The 15,122-nt window shown below is 32.9% G+C and overlaps 1 protein-coding gene across 2 annotated transcripts in view; it reads left to right on the plus strand.

Annotated features, from left to right (window-relative positions):
* Window positions 1–340: 340 nt before the first annotated feature.
* The window catches only part of LOC133182116 (macrophage mannose receptor 1-like), a 43,610-nt gene continuing 28,828 nt past the window's right edge, over window positions 341–15,122 (plus strand). For both annotated transcript variants that reach the window (XM_061316841.1, XM_061316842.1), the window contains exons 1-19: window positions 341–407; window positions 2,092–2,275; window positions 2,418–2,515; window positions 3,305–3,535; window positions 4,786–4,911; window positions 5,030–5,149; window positions 5,292–5,388; window positions 6,281–6,407; window positions 6,751–6,821; window positions 6,979–7,085; window positions 8,379–8,508; window positions 9,293–9,381; window positions 10,089–10,199; window positions 10,355–10,468; window positions 12,108–12,281; window positions 12,556–12,675; window positions 12,792–12,908; window positions 14,543–14,587; window positions 14,695–14,871. In XM_061316841.1, the coding sequence (XP_061172825.1) occupies window positions 356–407; window positions 2,092–2,275; window positions 2,418–2,515; window positions 3,305–3,535; window positions 4,786–4,911; window positions 5,030–5,149; window positions 5,292–5,388; window positions 6,281–6,407; window positions 6,751–6,821; window positions 6,979–7,085; window positions 8,379–8,508; window positions 9,293–9,381; window positions 10,089–10,199; window positions 10,355–10,468; window positions 12,108–12,281; window positions 12,556–12,675; window positions 12,792–12,908; window positions 14,543–14,587; window positions 14,695–14,871 (2,290 nt within the window). In that variant the 5' untranslated portion in view covers window positions 341–355. The remainder of the gene's footprint in view (window positions 408–2,091; window positions 2,276–2,417; window positions 2,516–3,304; window positions 3,536–4,785; window positions 4,912–5,029; window positions 5,150–5,291; window positions 5,389–6,280; window positions 6,408–6,750; window positions 6,822–6,978; window positions 7,086–8,378; window positions 8,509–9,292; window positions 9,382–10,088; window positions 10,200–10,354; window positions 10,469–12,107; window positions 12,282–12,555; window positions 12,676–12,791; window positions 12,909–14,542; window positions 14,588–14,694; window positions 14,872–15,122) is intronic.

The raw sequence follows: 15,122 nt of genomic DNA on the forward strand, positions 1-15,122 counted from the left end.
AAGAAGTATTTTTATTTCTAAGGACTAAAGAGAATGAAAACCGACACCACAGGTTTTAAGTTTTCTTTATTTTAAGTACTTATGCTCCACATTAGTTATTAAATTTCAAACAAGACAAAACAAATGAATTCAAACTGAATTCGGTTAAGAACCATCGACAAGATATGTAATAAAGAAGTGCTTGTGTGACGTAGTCCATGAAAGTGTTCTGAGAAGTGCTCTACATCAATTAGAAATGTTCAAAGTACATTCCAATTTGACGAAGTCTAGAATGATCCACTTTATCTTTTATTGCAATTTGCAATAAAAGAAAGAATCGAAAAGATTTATTTCAAAGGACATTACGATCATCAACATGGAAACATTTATTTTCATTATCATCATGTTGTATTTAAAGGACGCTAAAGGTAAGTACTTCACAGTTAAGATGTCAGTAACAAAAATGTACATAGTCTTCTCTTCCTTATACATTTTTAAAGAATATATTGATATACATTTCAGTGAAATGTCTTAATTTGAACCATATTCATTTTCTGCCTCTATACTTCTCTTTATATTCTTTTTGCTACTCGCAATCATCAACTTTGAAGGCATTTCATTCTTGTTTTCAGGCAATACATATAACAGCTGTCGTTCAATTTAACGTAAATATCATGTTATATCTCTTACGACTGTATTTTCTTCTTAAATTGATGAAGAAACTCTCCAAGCTTTAAGATTTTCTGCTTCCGGACATTGAGAGCCTGCAATTAGAAACACGATACTATAAGTTATTAATCGCAGGGTCAGAAAGACTAGCGAAGATAGACTCAAAGAATTTAATAACAGAAATAATACGTTTGTTTATATAAATGTATTTTCAGATTTTATTACTTCTAGATTTCTGAATATCTTATTTTTGCAGAAACTGAAATTTGCGGCGTAGATTTGACGATTGTTTTATTAACTGTATTCAGTATGACCGCAATACTATGCATTTGTAGTAATCTTTAAATGCGTGTTTTCAGAAATACTATTTGTGTTTATATAAAAGAATCTTTAAAAAAGCATCTAATTGATAGTCAGGCTAGTGTGCTTTTAGTGTTCTGATTGATTGATTGTATATCGTTTTACGTCCAATTCGAGAATTTTGCAATCATATAGAGACGTCACCATATGAAGGGCTTCAAATTTAGAACTACACTCGGCATTAGGGCCATTGAGCAGTGATGGTTCTTGATCATGCCAACGCCTACTGTGACACGGGGCCTCAGTTTTTAAGGTCTCATCCGAAAGATCTGTGACTTTCACTTCTAATGCCGGGCGCTTAGCGAAGAAACAGTCACTACCTGTCACTATCTTTGTTTACGTCTTAGGATCGAACTCCGGCCTCCCGATCACGGAGCAAACGTCCTACCACTACGTTACCGTGGTAATAACGGAAAATGATAAAAAGATAACAACTGAAGAAAATAAGGAATTGAGCAGTTCTTTTATTTCTATAACCTTTAAATTTGTGTGTAACACCTTATGTTCTGTCCTACATGGGAGCTTCCATACATACTATTAGGGCATAATTCTTCAAAGGTCTACGAAAATTTATAATATTAATTCATAAGCTTTTGTCATCAAGCGAGTTGGGGACCTAGCTAGCAAAAATCAACAAATAGTAATGGATACCTATCTGAAATGGCAGCCATTTTTGTAATCTAAGTACCCCTTCTCATTTTATTTGCCACTGTATAAAAGCACACTCGAATTCTAATGATGGTTTCCAAGCAGAAAGCTTGGGGGAAATATATTTCACCGATCGAATTTAGTTTGAAAGCCTAGATATTTAATATGTGGTTTAAGATTTATTGCAAAACTTAGATTGGAACAGACTGACTTGACAATTAATCTTAATTTTGATTAATTTTGAAACATGCTAAAATATAGGCGTTGGCTTAAAAATTGTTGCAGCAGTTTTTCACTTAAGAAAAGGAGATTAAAAAGGACACTTGTATGTAGCAAATCTTATAGGTATTTTTTTTTAAATTATATGTTACCACAGAAGCACTACTTTTCAGGAAAAAAATTAAAGCAACCATTGAATCATATTTTTTTTGGTAGCTGAAGGAGTGACTTCTCAAAACATCACGAGGAATAATGTGACCAAGCAGGAGGGTGAAAGCGCAATATTTGTCTGTAACCTAACAGGAAATAATTTTACTAATTACAAATGGTTTAAAAATGAAAAAGAAATTTTAAAGGAAGATAGGCGCCTCACTATATCACAGACTGAACAAGGTGGAAAGTAAGTCAAAGAGAAAATAAGTTTGGTTTGAAGAATGCAAACAAATAATAAATTCTGTAGATTTTGAAATCGCTTTTGTATTAAACAAGGTCAGAATGTTTTGAGTAAATGAAATGGTTTTCTTTATTTCTTTTGTTTGTAGACTATTCATCGAGCGCCTAAAATTGCAAGACATCGGCTGGTATGCATGTGAAGGAGACACGGAAAATCAAGCAAAATGGTTTCTTCTGGTCCAGACAGGTATGTTTTCAATTTTTATGCTATGATGAGAATATACCTTTAATATGTATTTAGCTATAGATAGTTATTCTGTTGCATAAAGTAAAACCTATAAAATCGCAGGATGGCATACCATGTCTTTTATTAGTCCCCTACCGGTGAAACCGGAGGGGACTATACTCAGGTTTCCTCCTCGTCTGTCCGTCCGCCTGTCTATCCCTCCGTCTGTCAGTCTGTCCCACGTGGTTTTCCACACTTTTATCGGCGGATTTCACGGCTTTCTTTTAATCCCAATTACTTCTCGCTGTGTTCCATTAAATTGTGTATTTATATATAATGTTTTATCCTAGGTAACAAAAATTAATAGCTGTATATGGATTTCAAATTGATCAATCTATAATTAAAGTTGTTGCTGATGTTAGTTGGTTTACAGTGTGATCTCAATTTCAGTTAATCTGCCAAAGCCATCTGCATTACTGTGGTTTCCAACCAAAAATTATATTTATGCATGCTTAAGATCCTTTTTCATACTAAATAACTGAAATAACGTGTTTTAGCATTCGAATTAACCAAATATGTTTTAACTCTGATTTCTAAATGTCACGCATAAATTTCCTTAGATATCAATAAAATCGATTCAAACTCTGACATTTTAACTTCCTGTCAGTTTGGTATTAGTTATAACATAAATGACAAATAATTCAACATGGAATACTCTGAATAGGAGGATGAATTGTTTTATTTCGTGATATCAATGCATTTTTTCTAGATTGAATAGATAGCATACAATAATTAAACCGTCTTTTTCAGATGACTGCTATAGGAATACACTAGGGCGATTTTATATTGGCAAAGTGAACGTGACTATCTCAGGTCGTATTTGTCAGCCCTGGGGGTCACAGGTTCCTCACAAACACAGGTTTGGCTGGCTATATACTGAGGAGAACTACTGTCGTAATCCTGACGACGAATCAGCGGGACCATGGTGCTACACAATGGACAAAGATAAGCGGTGGGAAAGTTGCGGCATTCAGTCATGCAGTAAATATTTATTTCCATACATTCTTCTGTCCGCTTAATTTCTACAAATTATTTCAAATCAGATTTTTTTAAATTTATATATTAACAGCGAGCTCAATAGACTAACGTGTAAGAACAGAGAAAATTCGGAATGAAATCTGTACATACGTCAGGCAAAATTTTCTGGTGCAACATTTCCGGAATTCCTTCGCTACCAGGGTTCCATGCGAAATTCTTACAAAACATACAAAAGACCAAGAATAATTATTCATTACCGAGAGATACGTTTACTTTTCTTTCTTTGCAGAGAGCTTAAAAGAAACAAAAAATAATTACATCTACTTTAAGACGTATTTCATTTATTATTGCACAAGATCATTATTCTCGTTCAACCAGACGCTCGGCTGTCTCCGTAAATTCCGATCTTGTGACGTCACAGTCTAGACTGTGTCTCGTGCGGTTTGACGTTTGAAGAGGCGGATCAACGTTAGAAGTGCAAGCTGCTATAGCTTTTTGATGGTACAACTGCGCTCGCCCCAACGGTCACACCGTAAAACATATTATTTAAACTGATACTTTTTAAATCTTGGGTGACGTTTTGCTGTCTGTTTCTGTCAGTTGTCTACTGCCTTACTAAGCCCAGTGTACATCGTTTGTCACTTGCAAATTTTGGAACATTTCCAAAATTTCAACGAATATGATATAATTGCATTTACGACTAAGTAGAAGAGAACACATTTCATGGGATCAATCCTCTCCTCTTTTATTAGGTCTGACAAAATGGGGTCAAAAACATCCAAATTATACCAATATTTAAAAATGTTCTTCGTTACTTTTGCAAATACATGTATACACAATGAAACAGAGCGAAATACCGACTTTTAGATATTTTTCAGAGTACTGTATACATGTAGTTTGTCGTCTTTTTAACTGGAGTTAGTCTTTGAAAGCTTTCTATATTAAATTGTACCACTTACTTTTTCTGATTATAAAGGCCCTGCCAAAATTATTTAAACCTCACCTGTATTTGAGAAATGCATTTTTGTAATTTGTTCTTCTTTGCTTCTGACAATCTTGCATGAAAACTAACATGAATTTGCCTTCTTTTAAAAGTATATAATATCTAACACTTTTCAGACTAAAGGTTCACTCCTTGATCTGACAATTAAGTACGCACAAAGGGACTAAATATGCTCCATCTTTTAAGCATAGGATTGACTAACACCCACAAAGTAAATAAAAATATATGGGATAGTTCTTATATGTTTAAGGTGACAAATTCGATCCATGTTCCTCCACGCCATGTCAAAATGGCGGAGAATGCAACAGTAACAAAACAGGAACATATATCTGCACATGTCGACAAGGCTGGACTGGGGAAACCTGCAAAGAAAGAGGTATGCATTCTTTCAAAGACTGTGATCATTCTTATATTTCACAGTTATACCTATTGTAAATTCCGTTTTGAATTTATATATCATGAGAAAGAATGTTTTTTATTGATTTATCCAACAGTTCCTTGGTCATCCTGCAATTCCTCGCCTTGTAAAAATGGGGGGACGTGTATAGAGAGCGAGAAAAGCTTTACCTGTCAATGTTCCTCAGCATATATTGGTCCCTTGTGTGCAATAAACTGTGAGATTTTGTTCTCATTATATTTACCTATGGAATAAAATTAAGAATACATTATTTATACTTAGTTATATCATTTGGTAATATTTTACGTTATTCTCTTTCACTGTATGGTTATTATACTAATAATGTAATACATTTTTAGTGAAAACGGATCTGTGCGATGTTTCAAATTTCTGGAATCACTATGGAACTCGTTGCTATAAAGTTTTCGATACCAGCCTACCTTGGGAAGATGCTGTGTAAGTTTTTATTCGATTGCAAATACATTGCATATTGCAATTTTTCACTAAATTCATGAAACAACTTTCTCACTAATTTTGGGATCAATGTTAAATATAAAATATTGTATACTAAGACTACTGTGATATTTTACTATTAAAATCGCTTGAGCAAGAACCTCCTTATCTTATAAATTATTTCTTGTTAAATTGTATTATCAAACATCAAAATAAAGAATATTGTTGTTAATGTTGTTAACATCGTAAAATATGTTGTATTATTTATATTGTGTATGTTATGTTATATTATTAGTCCCCTACCGGTGAAACCGGAGGGGACTATAGGTTTCCTCTGAGTCTGTCCGTCCGTCTGTCTGTCTGTCTGTCTCTCTGTCCCTCTGTCTGTCTGTCAGTCTGTCCCACTTGTTTCCTAAACGCTTGCAGATATTGAGCTGATTTTTGGTATGTGAGTGTATCTTGATGAGTTACAGATCAAGTTTGTATTTCGTTCTGCTTCATTGATTTTTGATGGAATTACGGTCTTTTCAAGTTTGTATTTCGTTCCGCTTCATTGATTTTTGATGGAATTACGGCCTTTTCAATTTTTACGGGTTTTCCGCAATTTTCTTCTAAACGCTCGTAGATATTGAGCTGATTTTTGGTATGTGGCTTTACCTTGATTAGTTATAGATCAAGTTTGCATTTCGTCCCGCTTCACTAATTTTTGACGGAATTTTGGCATTTTCAATTCTTAACGGGAACCAGATTACACTTGCCGGTAGGGGACTTGTATTGCTAATGCAATACTCTCAGAATGCTTGTTTAATTCAATATCAAATTGCCCATTAAGCATGAATAATGATTGACAGATTTGATGTTACCTCACAGAATTACAAATTTGTCAAATATTCAGAAATATATGTCGATTTATGGATGCTGAATTACCCGTTGTGACAGAGGAAAACATTCAGCAAGCGCTGACAAATATATCGTCTGCTGTGGAGGCAGACTTGTGGACAGGGATATCATCATATGAAGGGGTAAGATTTGTACAATTTAATAGGAAAACATTTGTAAAAATATGATACATTTGTGAAAATATGATATTGAGAGCATGTGGAAGAGTTTCTGTTAGACTATTTTGTCAGAATAACAAACACTACAAAAGGCGTAATATTTCATTTAACATTTTTGTACAGTTATGTCCTGTTCAATGCAAATGTCGTAAGCTGTTTACCATTAGTTATACAAGTTATCTCATCTAATACATGTTAAACAGTCTCATCATCCCAGCTTTACAGTTATCTCATCTAATACATGTTAAACAGTCTCATCATCCCAGCTTTACAGTTTTGAGGTGTTTTATCTTTCTTTTCATCACAGGTTTGGTTTGACCAACTATACAACAAGGTGAACTTAACAAAGGTTTACTGGAGTATAGGAGCATCCATAAGGTTGGGTGATTATGCAACAAATATACATGGAACTTTCACTTTTCTACAGAATATAGGCTTAGTTTGTCATCCAGTTTCTGAAAATTGCTTGAAACGTATTTTTCTTTGTACATACTTTTAAAGTTGCCATGTGGAACTTATTTTTCTTGTTCTGTAGTCCAACAAACAAGAGCTGCATTGTTGTTAAAGATAAGAAAAGCATCTTGAACTGGGTCACTCAGGACTGCAAAGTGGAAAACTTTTTCGCTTGTTCAAGACCTGAGGGTAACATATATATTTATATTTTCTTTTTTCATACATATAGAAATTGAATTATGAATAAGTTAAAATATTGTTCTAATATCAACAGCGTAAGACATTGTATAACTATTTATTAAAGTACTGCACAAATACTCTTCCAGTTAATTATAAATCACTGACTACCATCAATATGTAAAAGGTAAAGATAACGAACAATGATCGATCTCAAAAATCCATAAACAATACAAATATGTGAAGAGGGCATAAAAACGGACCCCTGGAAATTCCAGAGGTGCGATCAGGTCTCTAGGAGGAGTAAGCATCCCCTGTTGACCGGTCACACCAGAAGTGAGCCTTATGTATTGATCATGTAGACGGAACTATCCGTAGTCAATTCAGTATAAAAACAAAGGCCTAACAATTGTAATGAAACAAGTCAGCCAAAATACGACCCAATGATAGGTTATATTTGATAACAAGTTCGTTATAAAGGTTACGAAATGCTGACTTTAAACGAGGCTGTTGAAATCCCTGTAACATCAACTTATCAGTGAGTAGTCTGCCTCGCTTTAAAAATTGATCATACTCAGAGCAAGTCCTTCAGTAGCGAATAAGTTGGGAGACATAAACACTATAATCAGGCGACAGTGGAATACTAGTATTACTATATAAATAAGAAAGTTGACGATTGGAAAGCTAAAGTCATCTCGTTTGTCATACAATTTAGTTGTTAATTGGACTTTATCGTCTATAGTCAGTAAAACATCTAAATGTGAAACAGATGTTGTGTTTTATTTCAAGTTCACTGGGATATATAGAGTCGACATACGAATGAAAATAACTATTGTTAATTGAAAAAACAGCGTCGATATATCTGAATGTCGAATTGAGAGCCACAGCTAGTGTTTTCCTATTCTCATGTAGAAATTTTTGAAGAATATTCTTCAGAATATAAAAAAAAGGTCAGCTAATAAATGAGTACAATTAGTGCCCATCGGAATTCCAAAAGTTTGTAGGAAAAAGTGGTCTCCGAAGACTACATAAATGATAAACTTTTGAAAAAGTTTCTAAAAGTTCTTTGGAGTTTTTGAGGATCCACATCTGACTTACACCACTTATAGAGTAAGATGTACATGTAGCACAGAACGACTGAAGTTTATCCTTTACAGCAGTTAATATTTTGTAAGGAGTAAAGATAAGGGCCTGGTAGAGCATTTGCTGGACCCAGCAATGTATCTTTGTAAGGATTTTTATGAAGCTTCGGAATGTATGTCATATATGAATTTACATGTAATAGTGCATATACATATGTTATAGGAACGTGTCCATCTGGATGGATATTCCATCAGCGCTACTGCTACAGGTATATCAACACTTTGCAGACCTCGTGGTATAATGCCAAGGAATATTGCCAAAATTTGGACTCGACTCTACTAGATATTCAAGAGTAAATATTTTTAATTTTTTTAAATAAATCTCATTGTTTCAAGCTTCTAAACGAATTATCTGAACTTACGTTCTTGAAAAATAAATAGAGGATATCCAATGTTTTGTGGTTGGATATGGAATTTATTTCACGAGTGGGACAGGATTTTTTGATATTTTCACGAGTGCAATGCACGAGTGAAAATATCAAAATGTTCTTTTCACAAATGAAATAAATTCCATATCCAACTACAAAATATTTTCTGTTTATTACATTTTCTTTGATTTTCCATTTGCCTCTGTCTTTTCTAAACACAGTGCCATAAGCTGTGACGTCATAGATGAGCAGTTGAGACGTCATAGTTTAGCAATTGCATTGTTACATGGATTTTTGAAATATATTTGGGAAGAAATTGGCAGTTTTAGTCTCTAACAAGAGGGTTTAATTACTGTCTCTATCTCATGACAGGCCAGAAATTATTTTTTACTTGCTTTGATATACTTTCACACTGTGAGAGAATATCACTTTGGTATCCTTTCACACTGTGAGATAATATCACTTTTATTCAAGAAATAAATCACAGTATTTCGCTGTTGAAAACGTAATAAAGTATGTATTTTAAATGACATCTTACTTTTTTGCGTTAAACTTTGCTACACCTTATGTTTGTTGTTTGTATCAGATCATATTTTCATCTTTTTTTTTTTTTTAATAAAAAAAAAGGTATACATGTACGTATCTAAAACTATTAATATGCAGTAAGGTTTTATGTATTTTTTTTAACATTGAAATTATTGTGTTCCAGTTTCGATAGACAAATATTTATCCACAACTTTGTTCAAAGACAAGAGGCAGGCATTGAGAATGACAACCGACTTTGGCTTGATCTTAAAAGTATGTTTTCGCATTCGGCATTGTTGATCAATCATAAAGTTTTGAAAACTGTATTATTAGAAATATTGATGAGTACATTTATTTAACATATTGTAAGCATAAAGAAACATATTTTGTGGTTTCTTTATCATTCTCAGAGGACCAAATTGTAATACATTGTCAATGTTTAATACCAGGAGTGCTAATCGAGACAGATTGTTATAATCAAACCTTAATATTTTAGTTTTAAACAAATATCAAATTTGACTGTATACAATCTACGCATTAAATTGTTTATTGCCTTGCGAACAGCGCTCCTTTTCAATACTAGTAATAATCGCATACTAGTATGTTGGCTAACTTTTTCAGTGACTTTTATTTAATACTTCCGGTGACTCTTTTATAGTGTTTTACTTTTATCTTTACCTTACCAGACTCTTAATATATATTTGGTGACCACCATTTGATGCAGACTCAGATATTTACGATTTTTAAAAAAAAAAATCAGACACTTGTGTGTATATTATTGATGGAAAAAAATCTTTAAGAACAACTTCATTACATTCAGTGCTGCACTAACAATATACGGATGCAAATAGTTTAGACCAGAAAAACGAATGATGCATTTTATTTAAAAAATTAAGACATTAATCAATGTAACAATTAATGTAACAATTACTTGAAAAATTATTTTTTGTCCTGTTTACCCTGTAATAAATACGTTCCAGAAAATTCTAATGGCCAGTGGATATGGGACTCGCTGAATAAACAACCTGTGTATACCAACTGGGCGAATGATACTGAACATTTCAGCTTTGACTGTGCTTACATAGATGCTGGTACAGAACGTTTTTGTATTAAGACTTCAAGTCTGCATATTTGATCCAAACAGGCAAAATGAACAAAGTTAAAGAATTTGCTTTTATCTTTGTAACGATGAAGAATGAGAAAATAATTTTCTGTTAAACGTTTTCCATTGTAATTACATAAAAAGAGAGAAATGGTAAATGGTTTAATTCACCATGTACAACATCACTCAGTACCATGTGCTATATGGAAGTTGGCTCATCGAACTGGAGGAAAAATGTGATGAGAGATGAAACCCAAGGTACACTATATACAAATAAAATGAATAGATATAACTATATAAGTAACTCAGGTACACTATTTAAGGAATGAATTTAATAGCAACCCATTTTATACGGTATAAATTGGGTTGGGGCAGTTTACGCTTTATAAACCGCGAAGCGGTTTATAAAAAGCGTAAACTGTTCCAACCCAGTTTATACCGTATAAATTGGGTAGCTATTAAATTCATTCCTTATAATTTAATTTTTGTTCATTTGGTGTAAGAAAAAAAGATGATTTTCCTTAAAAATGACTTCAATTTGTACGAATGTAACGTCAGGCGGATCGATACGTTTTTGACGCAAGTCATTGTGATGTAGGCAACCCATTTTATACGATATAAAGTAATTTTTTTTATCCAATCAAATACAGCGTTACAACCAGAATTAAATTATATACAACTAAAATAAGTAAATATAACTGTGTAAATAACTCAAGTACACTATTTAAGGAATGAATTTAATAAAATTCAAATTTTTATCCAATCAAATGGCGTGTTACAATCAGAATTAAATTATATACAAATAAAATAAGTAAATATAACTGTATAAATAACTCAGGTACACTATATACAAATAAGTAAATTTGACTATATAACTCGGAGGGTAAGTGACTCGTATTATTGATTTTGTGTTTGGCATAGCTACTTTTTTGAGAGATCGGTTGCCAAATTCTGCATTTGAGATTGATAAAAATCACTGTAAACATTCAACTCTTCAGGAGGCCTCAATAGTCGGAGAGAATTCGCAATGATCTTCTGACGTCATAAGCGTCACTGAATCCTTGATGACAATTGCAATTTTTATCAAATAACTCTTAACCATATAACTCTAATAACTCTTTAGATAATCAAGCCTTATATTTGTTTTATTAGCTTCTTTTGACACTAGCTATCAGTTAGCAAAGCCACCCTACATTTTTAAATTACATTTTTGTCTACAACTTCGAGCTCCACGCAAGTGGGTGTTCAGTCAAACTTCATTCTGTGGTAATAAAGTTCTTTTTATAATATGGTGAATTATTTATATATCTAATAATGAATTTAAACTGCTTACTGAACTGATCACTGATTTTGCATGATATTGGTAACTGCTTACTGATTCAATAGTGGAACCAAAAAAAGAAAAAGAGTTCCAGAAAGAAATAAACCAATATTTCTTTACACTTAATTATATTTAGGTAAGAGTAAAATATGAAGAAAATTTTGATTTCTTTGTCTAGATGTAACAAGAGTAAAATGAACAAGAAATCTTTCCAAAGATATTATCCTACTGCTTGTTAGTCCCCTACCGGTGTAGCCGGAGGTGACTATAGTTATCCTCTGAGTCTGTCCGTCCGGCCGTCTATCTGTCTGTCTTTTTGTCCGTCTGTCTGTCAGTTCTGTCCCACTTGGTTTTCCGCACTTTTGTTCTGAACGCTTGCAGATATTGAGCTGATTTTTGGTATGCGAGTGCATCTTGATGAGTTACAGATCGAATTTGCATTTCGTTCCGCTTCAATGATTTTTGACGGAGTTCCAACCTTTTCAATTTTTAACGGGAACCAGGAGGTCTAGTATTGCTAATGCAGGAGTCTAGTATTGCTAATGCAATACTCTCGGAATGCTTGTTTAACTACAGGTGGTACATTTGTATCAGAGTGCGGAGATGGATGGAGGGACACACCAAACAGTGATTCTTGTTATATGTTTAAAAAGGAAATGATCACCTGGTCAGCGGCGGAGGACACATGTGTCAAAATGGGTGCTCATTTAATCAGTATTGATAATGCCCATGAACAAGGATACATCACAGGTAGAATTTCATTTTAAACTTCCTTTTTTCAGCATATAGTTAATGTTTGTTTCTTTCTCAAGGAAAATAACATTATTGAAGCTAAATTGCATTTTCCCCTTACTTTATTTATGATCTAAGCTCAATTTTAAAACACAGGGAAAAATGTATGCTTATTTTGGTTCATGTGAAATAACAAATATTTTATTCAGGAGATTTGATTAAAAAAACAAAAACAGATTAACAATATAGTTTTATCCTAATATAATGATACTTTCTTAATTTTGAACTATAGGATTTCTTCAGTCCTCCGTGGTATACAACACGGTGTGGATTGGAGCAAACACTCGCTCTCGACATAATGGATTCCGCTGGAGCAGTGGTTCCCCCTTTGTCTTCTACAACTGGTTTCCTGGTCAATTTACAACCATCTTTTATATCTTTATTTCGTTTTCTTTATTATATTACTTATGTATCAACGTTAGATAAATGCAAATTGAGAAGAAAAAAAGAAATGTGTTTCATTTTCAGGGCAACCTGATGGACAGAGTTCTGGATCAGAGGAATGTGTTTCTATGTTTTCTATAAATGGAAAATGGTCAGATGTTTCTTGTGGCCAAAAGCATTACTTCATCTGCGAGAAAATACGTATGCACTCTCTTTGCCTGATGAAAATTTCCTCTACGGTTACCGTACATTCTTTGCCTTATCTGTTCTCTTCCAAATGAAAACAGTTTCTGTTTTGAGTTAAGGATAATTATCGGCATATGATATTTCTTAATTGCAAATAAATCTATTTTCTTGGAGTCTTTGAGTATGATTATTATCTTATTTAAAACGTCGAACATGCCGTAGGCACCAGGGGGTCGTAACATAAAGGGTACTTAAGTCTAAGACCATGCTTAAGTAGGACTTAAGTACAGTTTTAAACTTAAGACCGTAACTAGAAACATGCTAAGATTTGACAATCTTAGCAAAACTTAGGCGGCCTGTAGAGGTGACTTAAGTCTGTCTTAACTTTCTTAAACATATATTTAGTACTATTTAAGATTGACTTACTATGTTTAAACATTCCTCTAGTTATATTATGCATTAAAAAATAATTTTCTCTATTTAATATACTGGTATAAGAATTTTAGTTTTTCGTCGGGGGGGGGGAGGGAGGTATTCATCACTTATTCCAATATTATCTAAATGACATACGTGTAAATGCAAAATACTATTTTTGGATACATTTGAAATATTATAGTGGGACCTAGGTTATAAACAGTAATTATTTTAAGCAACTTGTATACAGTAATCCTGGATTTGTTTGTTTACTGTGAAAAAATGAGATGAAATGATTTTAAAAGTTGTAGGTGAATTAAAGGATGATGACTAGAAAACTAATAAAGATTTTCTGTAAATTAGATTGAATGTAGAACGCAACAAGCAAGGATTCAGACAGGGTTCACTACCGTTAACGTACGAGAGAGAGAGAGAGAGAGAGTTGTTGTTACATGTAAGTTGGAGATATACGAAAAATTGTTTTCTGAAAACAATTCTTTTCCATCCTTCATTAAATTGTAAATAAGTATATCATAAAACGTCTGCAGTCTCTGCTTCCTGATATGGGAGGAACAAAATTCAAATATCCCTATTTTTTTTTTTTAATTAAGCGTTTCAATTTCAAGTACATATGCTCGGTTATCGTGCCATGTCTGCGAGAAAGACAATTTGAAAGCAAGTGAACATTTGTCAAACGAAGGAGTAACAACAAACGGTAAACTGAAAACATCGCAGTCTCGAGTGATTAACAATATTCACGCATTTACAATGAACCACTAGTGCCACTTTGTAAGCGTGCAATATTTGTTTTCAAATATTCAGAATTATTTAAACAGAATTAATTTTAATTAATTACGAAATCCAATCTAACCTAGCTAAAACCGATAGGTATACATCAACTTTAGTTTACATGTGATAAAAACGTAACTAAATCATATGTACAAATACATATATAAATAAGTTGAAAAACTAGGATGATTCATGAAAATATTTTGAGCATAAGTTTGACTTAGCTAAGACCTAGCTAAGTCCGTTTTATGTTACGGTTTAAGACACACTTAAGTAGTACTTAGGCAGGTCTTAAGATTGCACCTAAAACATACTTATGACCCTACTTAAGTCAAAAACTTAGCAAGCTTTATGTTACGACCCCCTGTTTTTTAAAGTCGTAGGTAAGCGTGTCTATTATTGAAGAAAGCTTTTTAAGGAGTATTATTTTTATATGTTTTGTCTAGGTCCATCGAGAATTAGCACAACTCCTACCATTCCTACAACTGATGGTACATTTTCTTCGTTTTCAAATTGCTTAAGATTACTGTGTTTCTACTTAGTTTTTATAAATTTTGTTGAGATATTAAGCTAATAAGAAGATATTTTATCTCTCAAGGATATAGAAAAATTTGTCCAGATGGTTGGAAGTCATATAGGGATCATTGTTTCTTGATTGAAAGAAAGAAAATGTCCTGGGGTGAGGCAAGCCAGTTCTGTAGAAGCAAAGACAGTTACCTGGCAACCATTGCTGACCAAGACGAGCAAAATTTCTTATTTAGTCAACTACCTTCTGGTATGAGAGAGCATCATTAATATGATAGCACTATAGAGAATAATACTTTTAGGTTTTTTTTTTTTTTTTTTTTTTTTTTTTTTTTTTTTTTTTTTTTTTTTTTTAACATATGGTGGCATGCAAAGTATTTCTTATTTGGAATCAGCTTTATATAGTTTAATAGATATACAATGGAGCTGTTTTATTCGAAAGTTAGACCATTTAATAAGTCTTTATGTTATTTTTGATATAATTTAAAAGTAAGATCTATG

The sequence above is a fragment of the Saccostrea echinata genome, unplaced genomic scaffold (assembly GCF_033153115.1).
Source record: "Saccostrea echinata isolate AGI-Se365-2 ecotype Australia unplaced genomic scaffold, CSIRO_AGI_Sech_v1 ptg000009l, whole genome shotgun sequence".
In the NCBI taxonomy this organism is placed as follows: domain Eukaryota; kingdom Metazoa; phylum Mollusca; class Bivalvia; order Ostreida; family Ostreidae; genus Saccostrea; species Saccostrea echinata.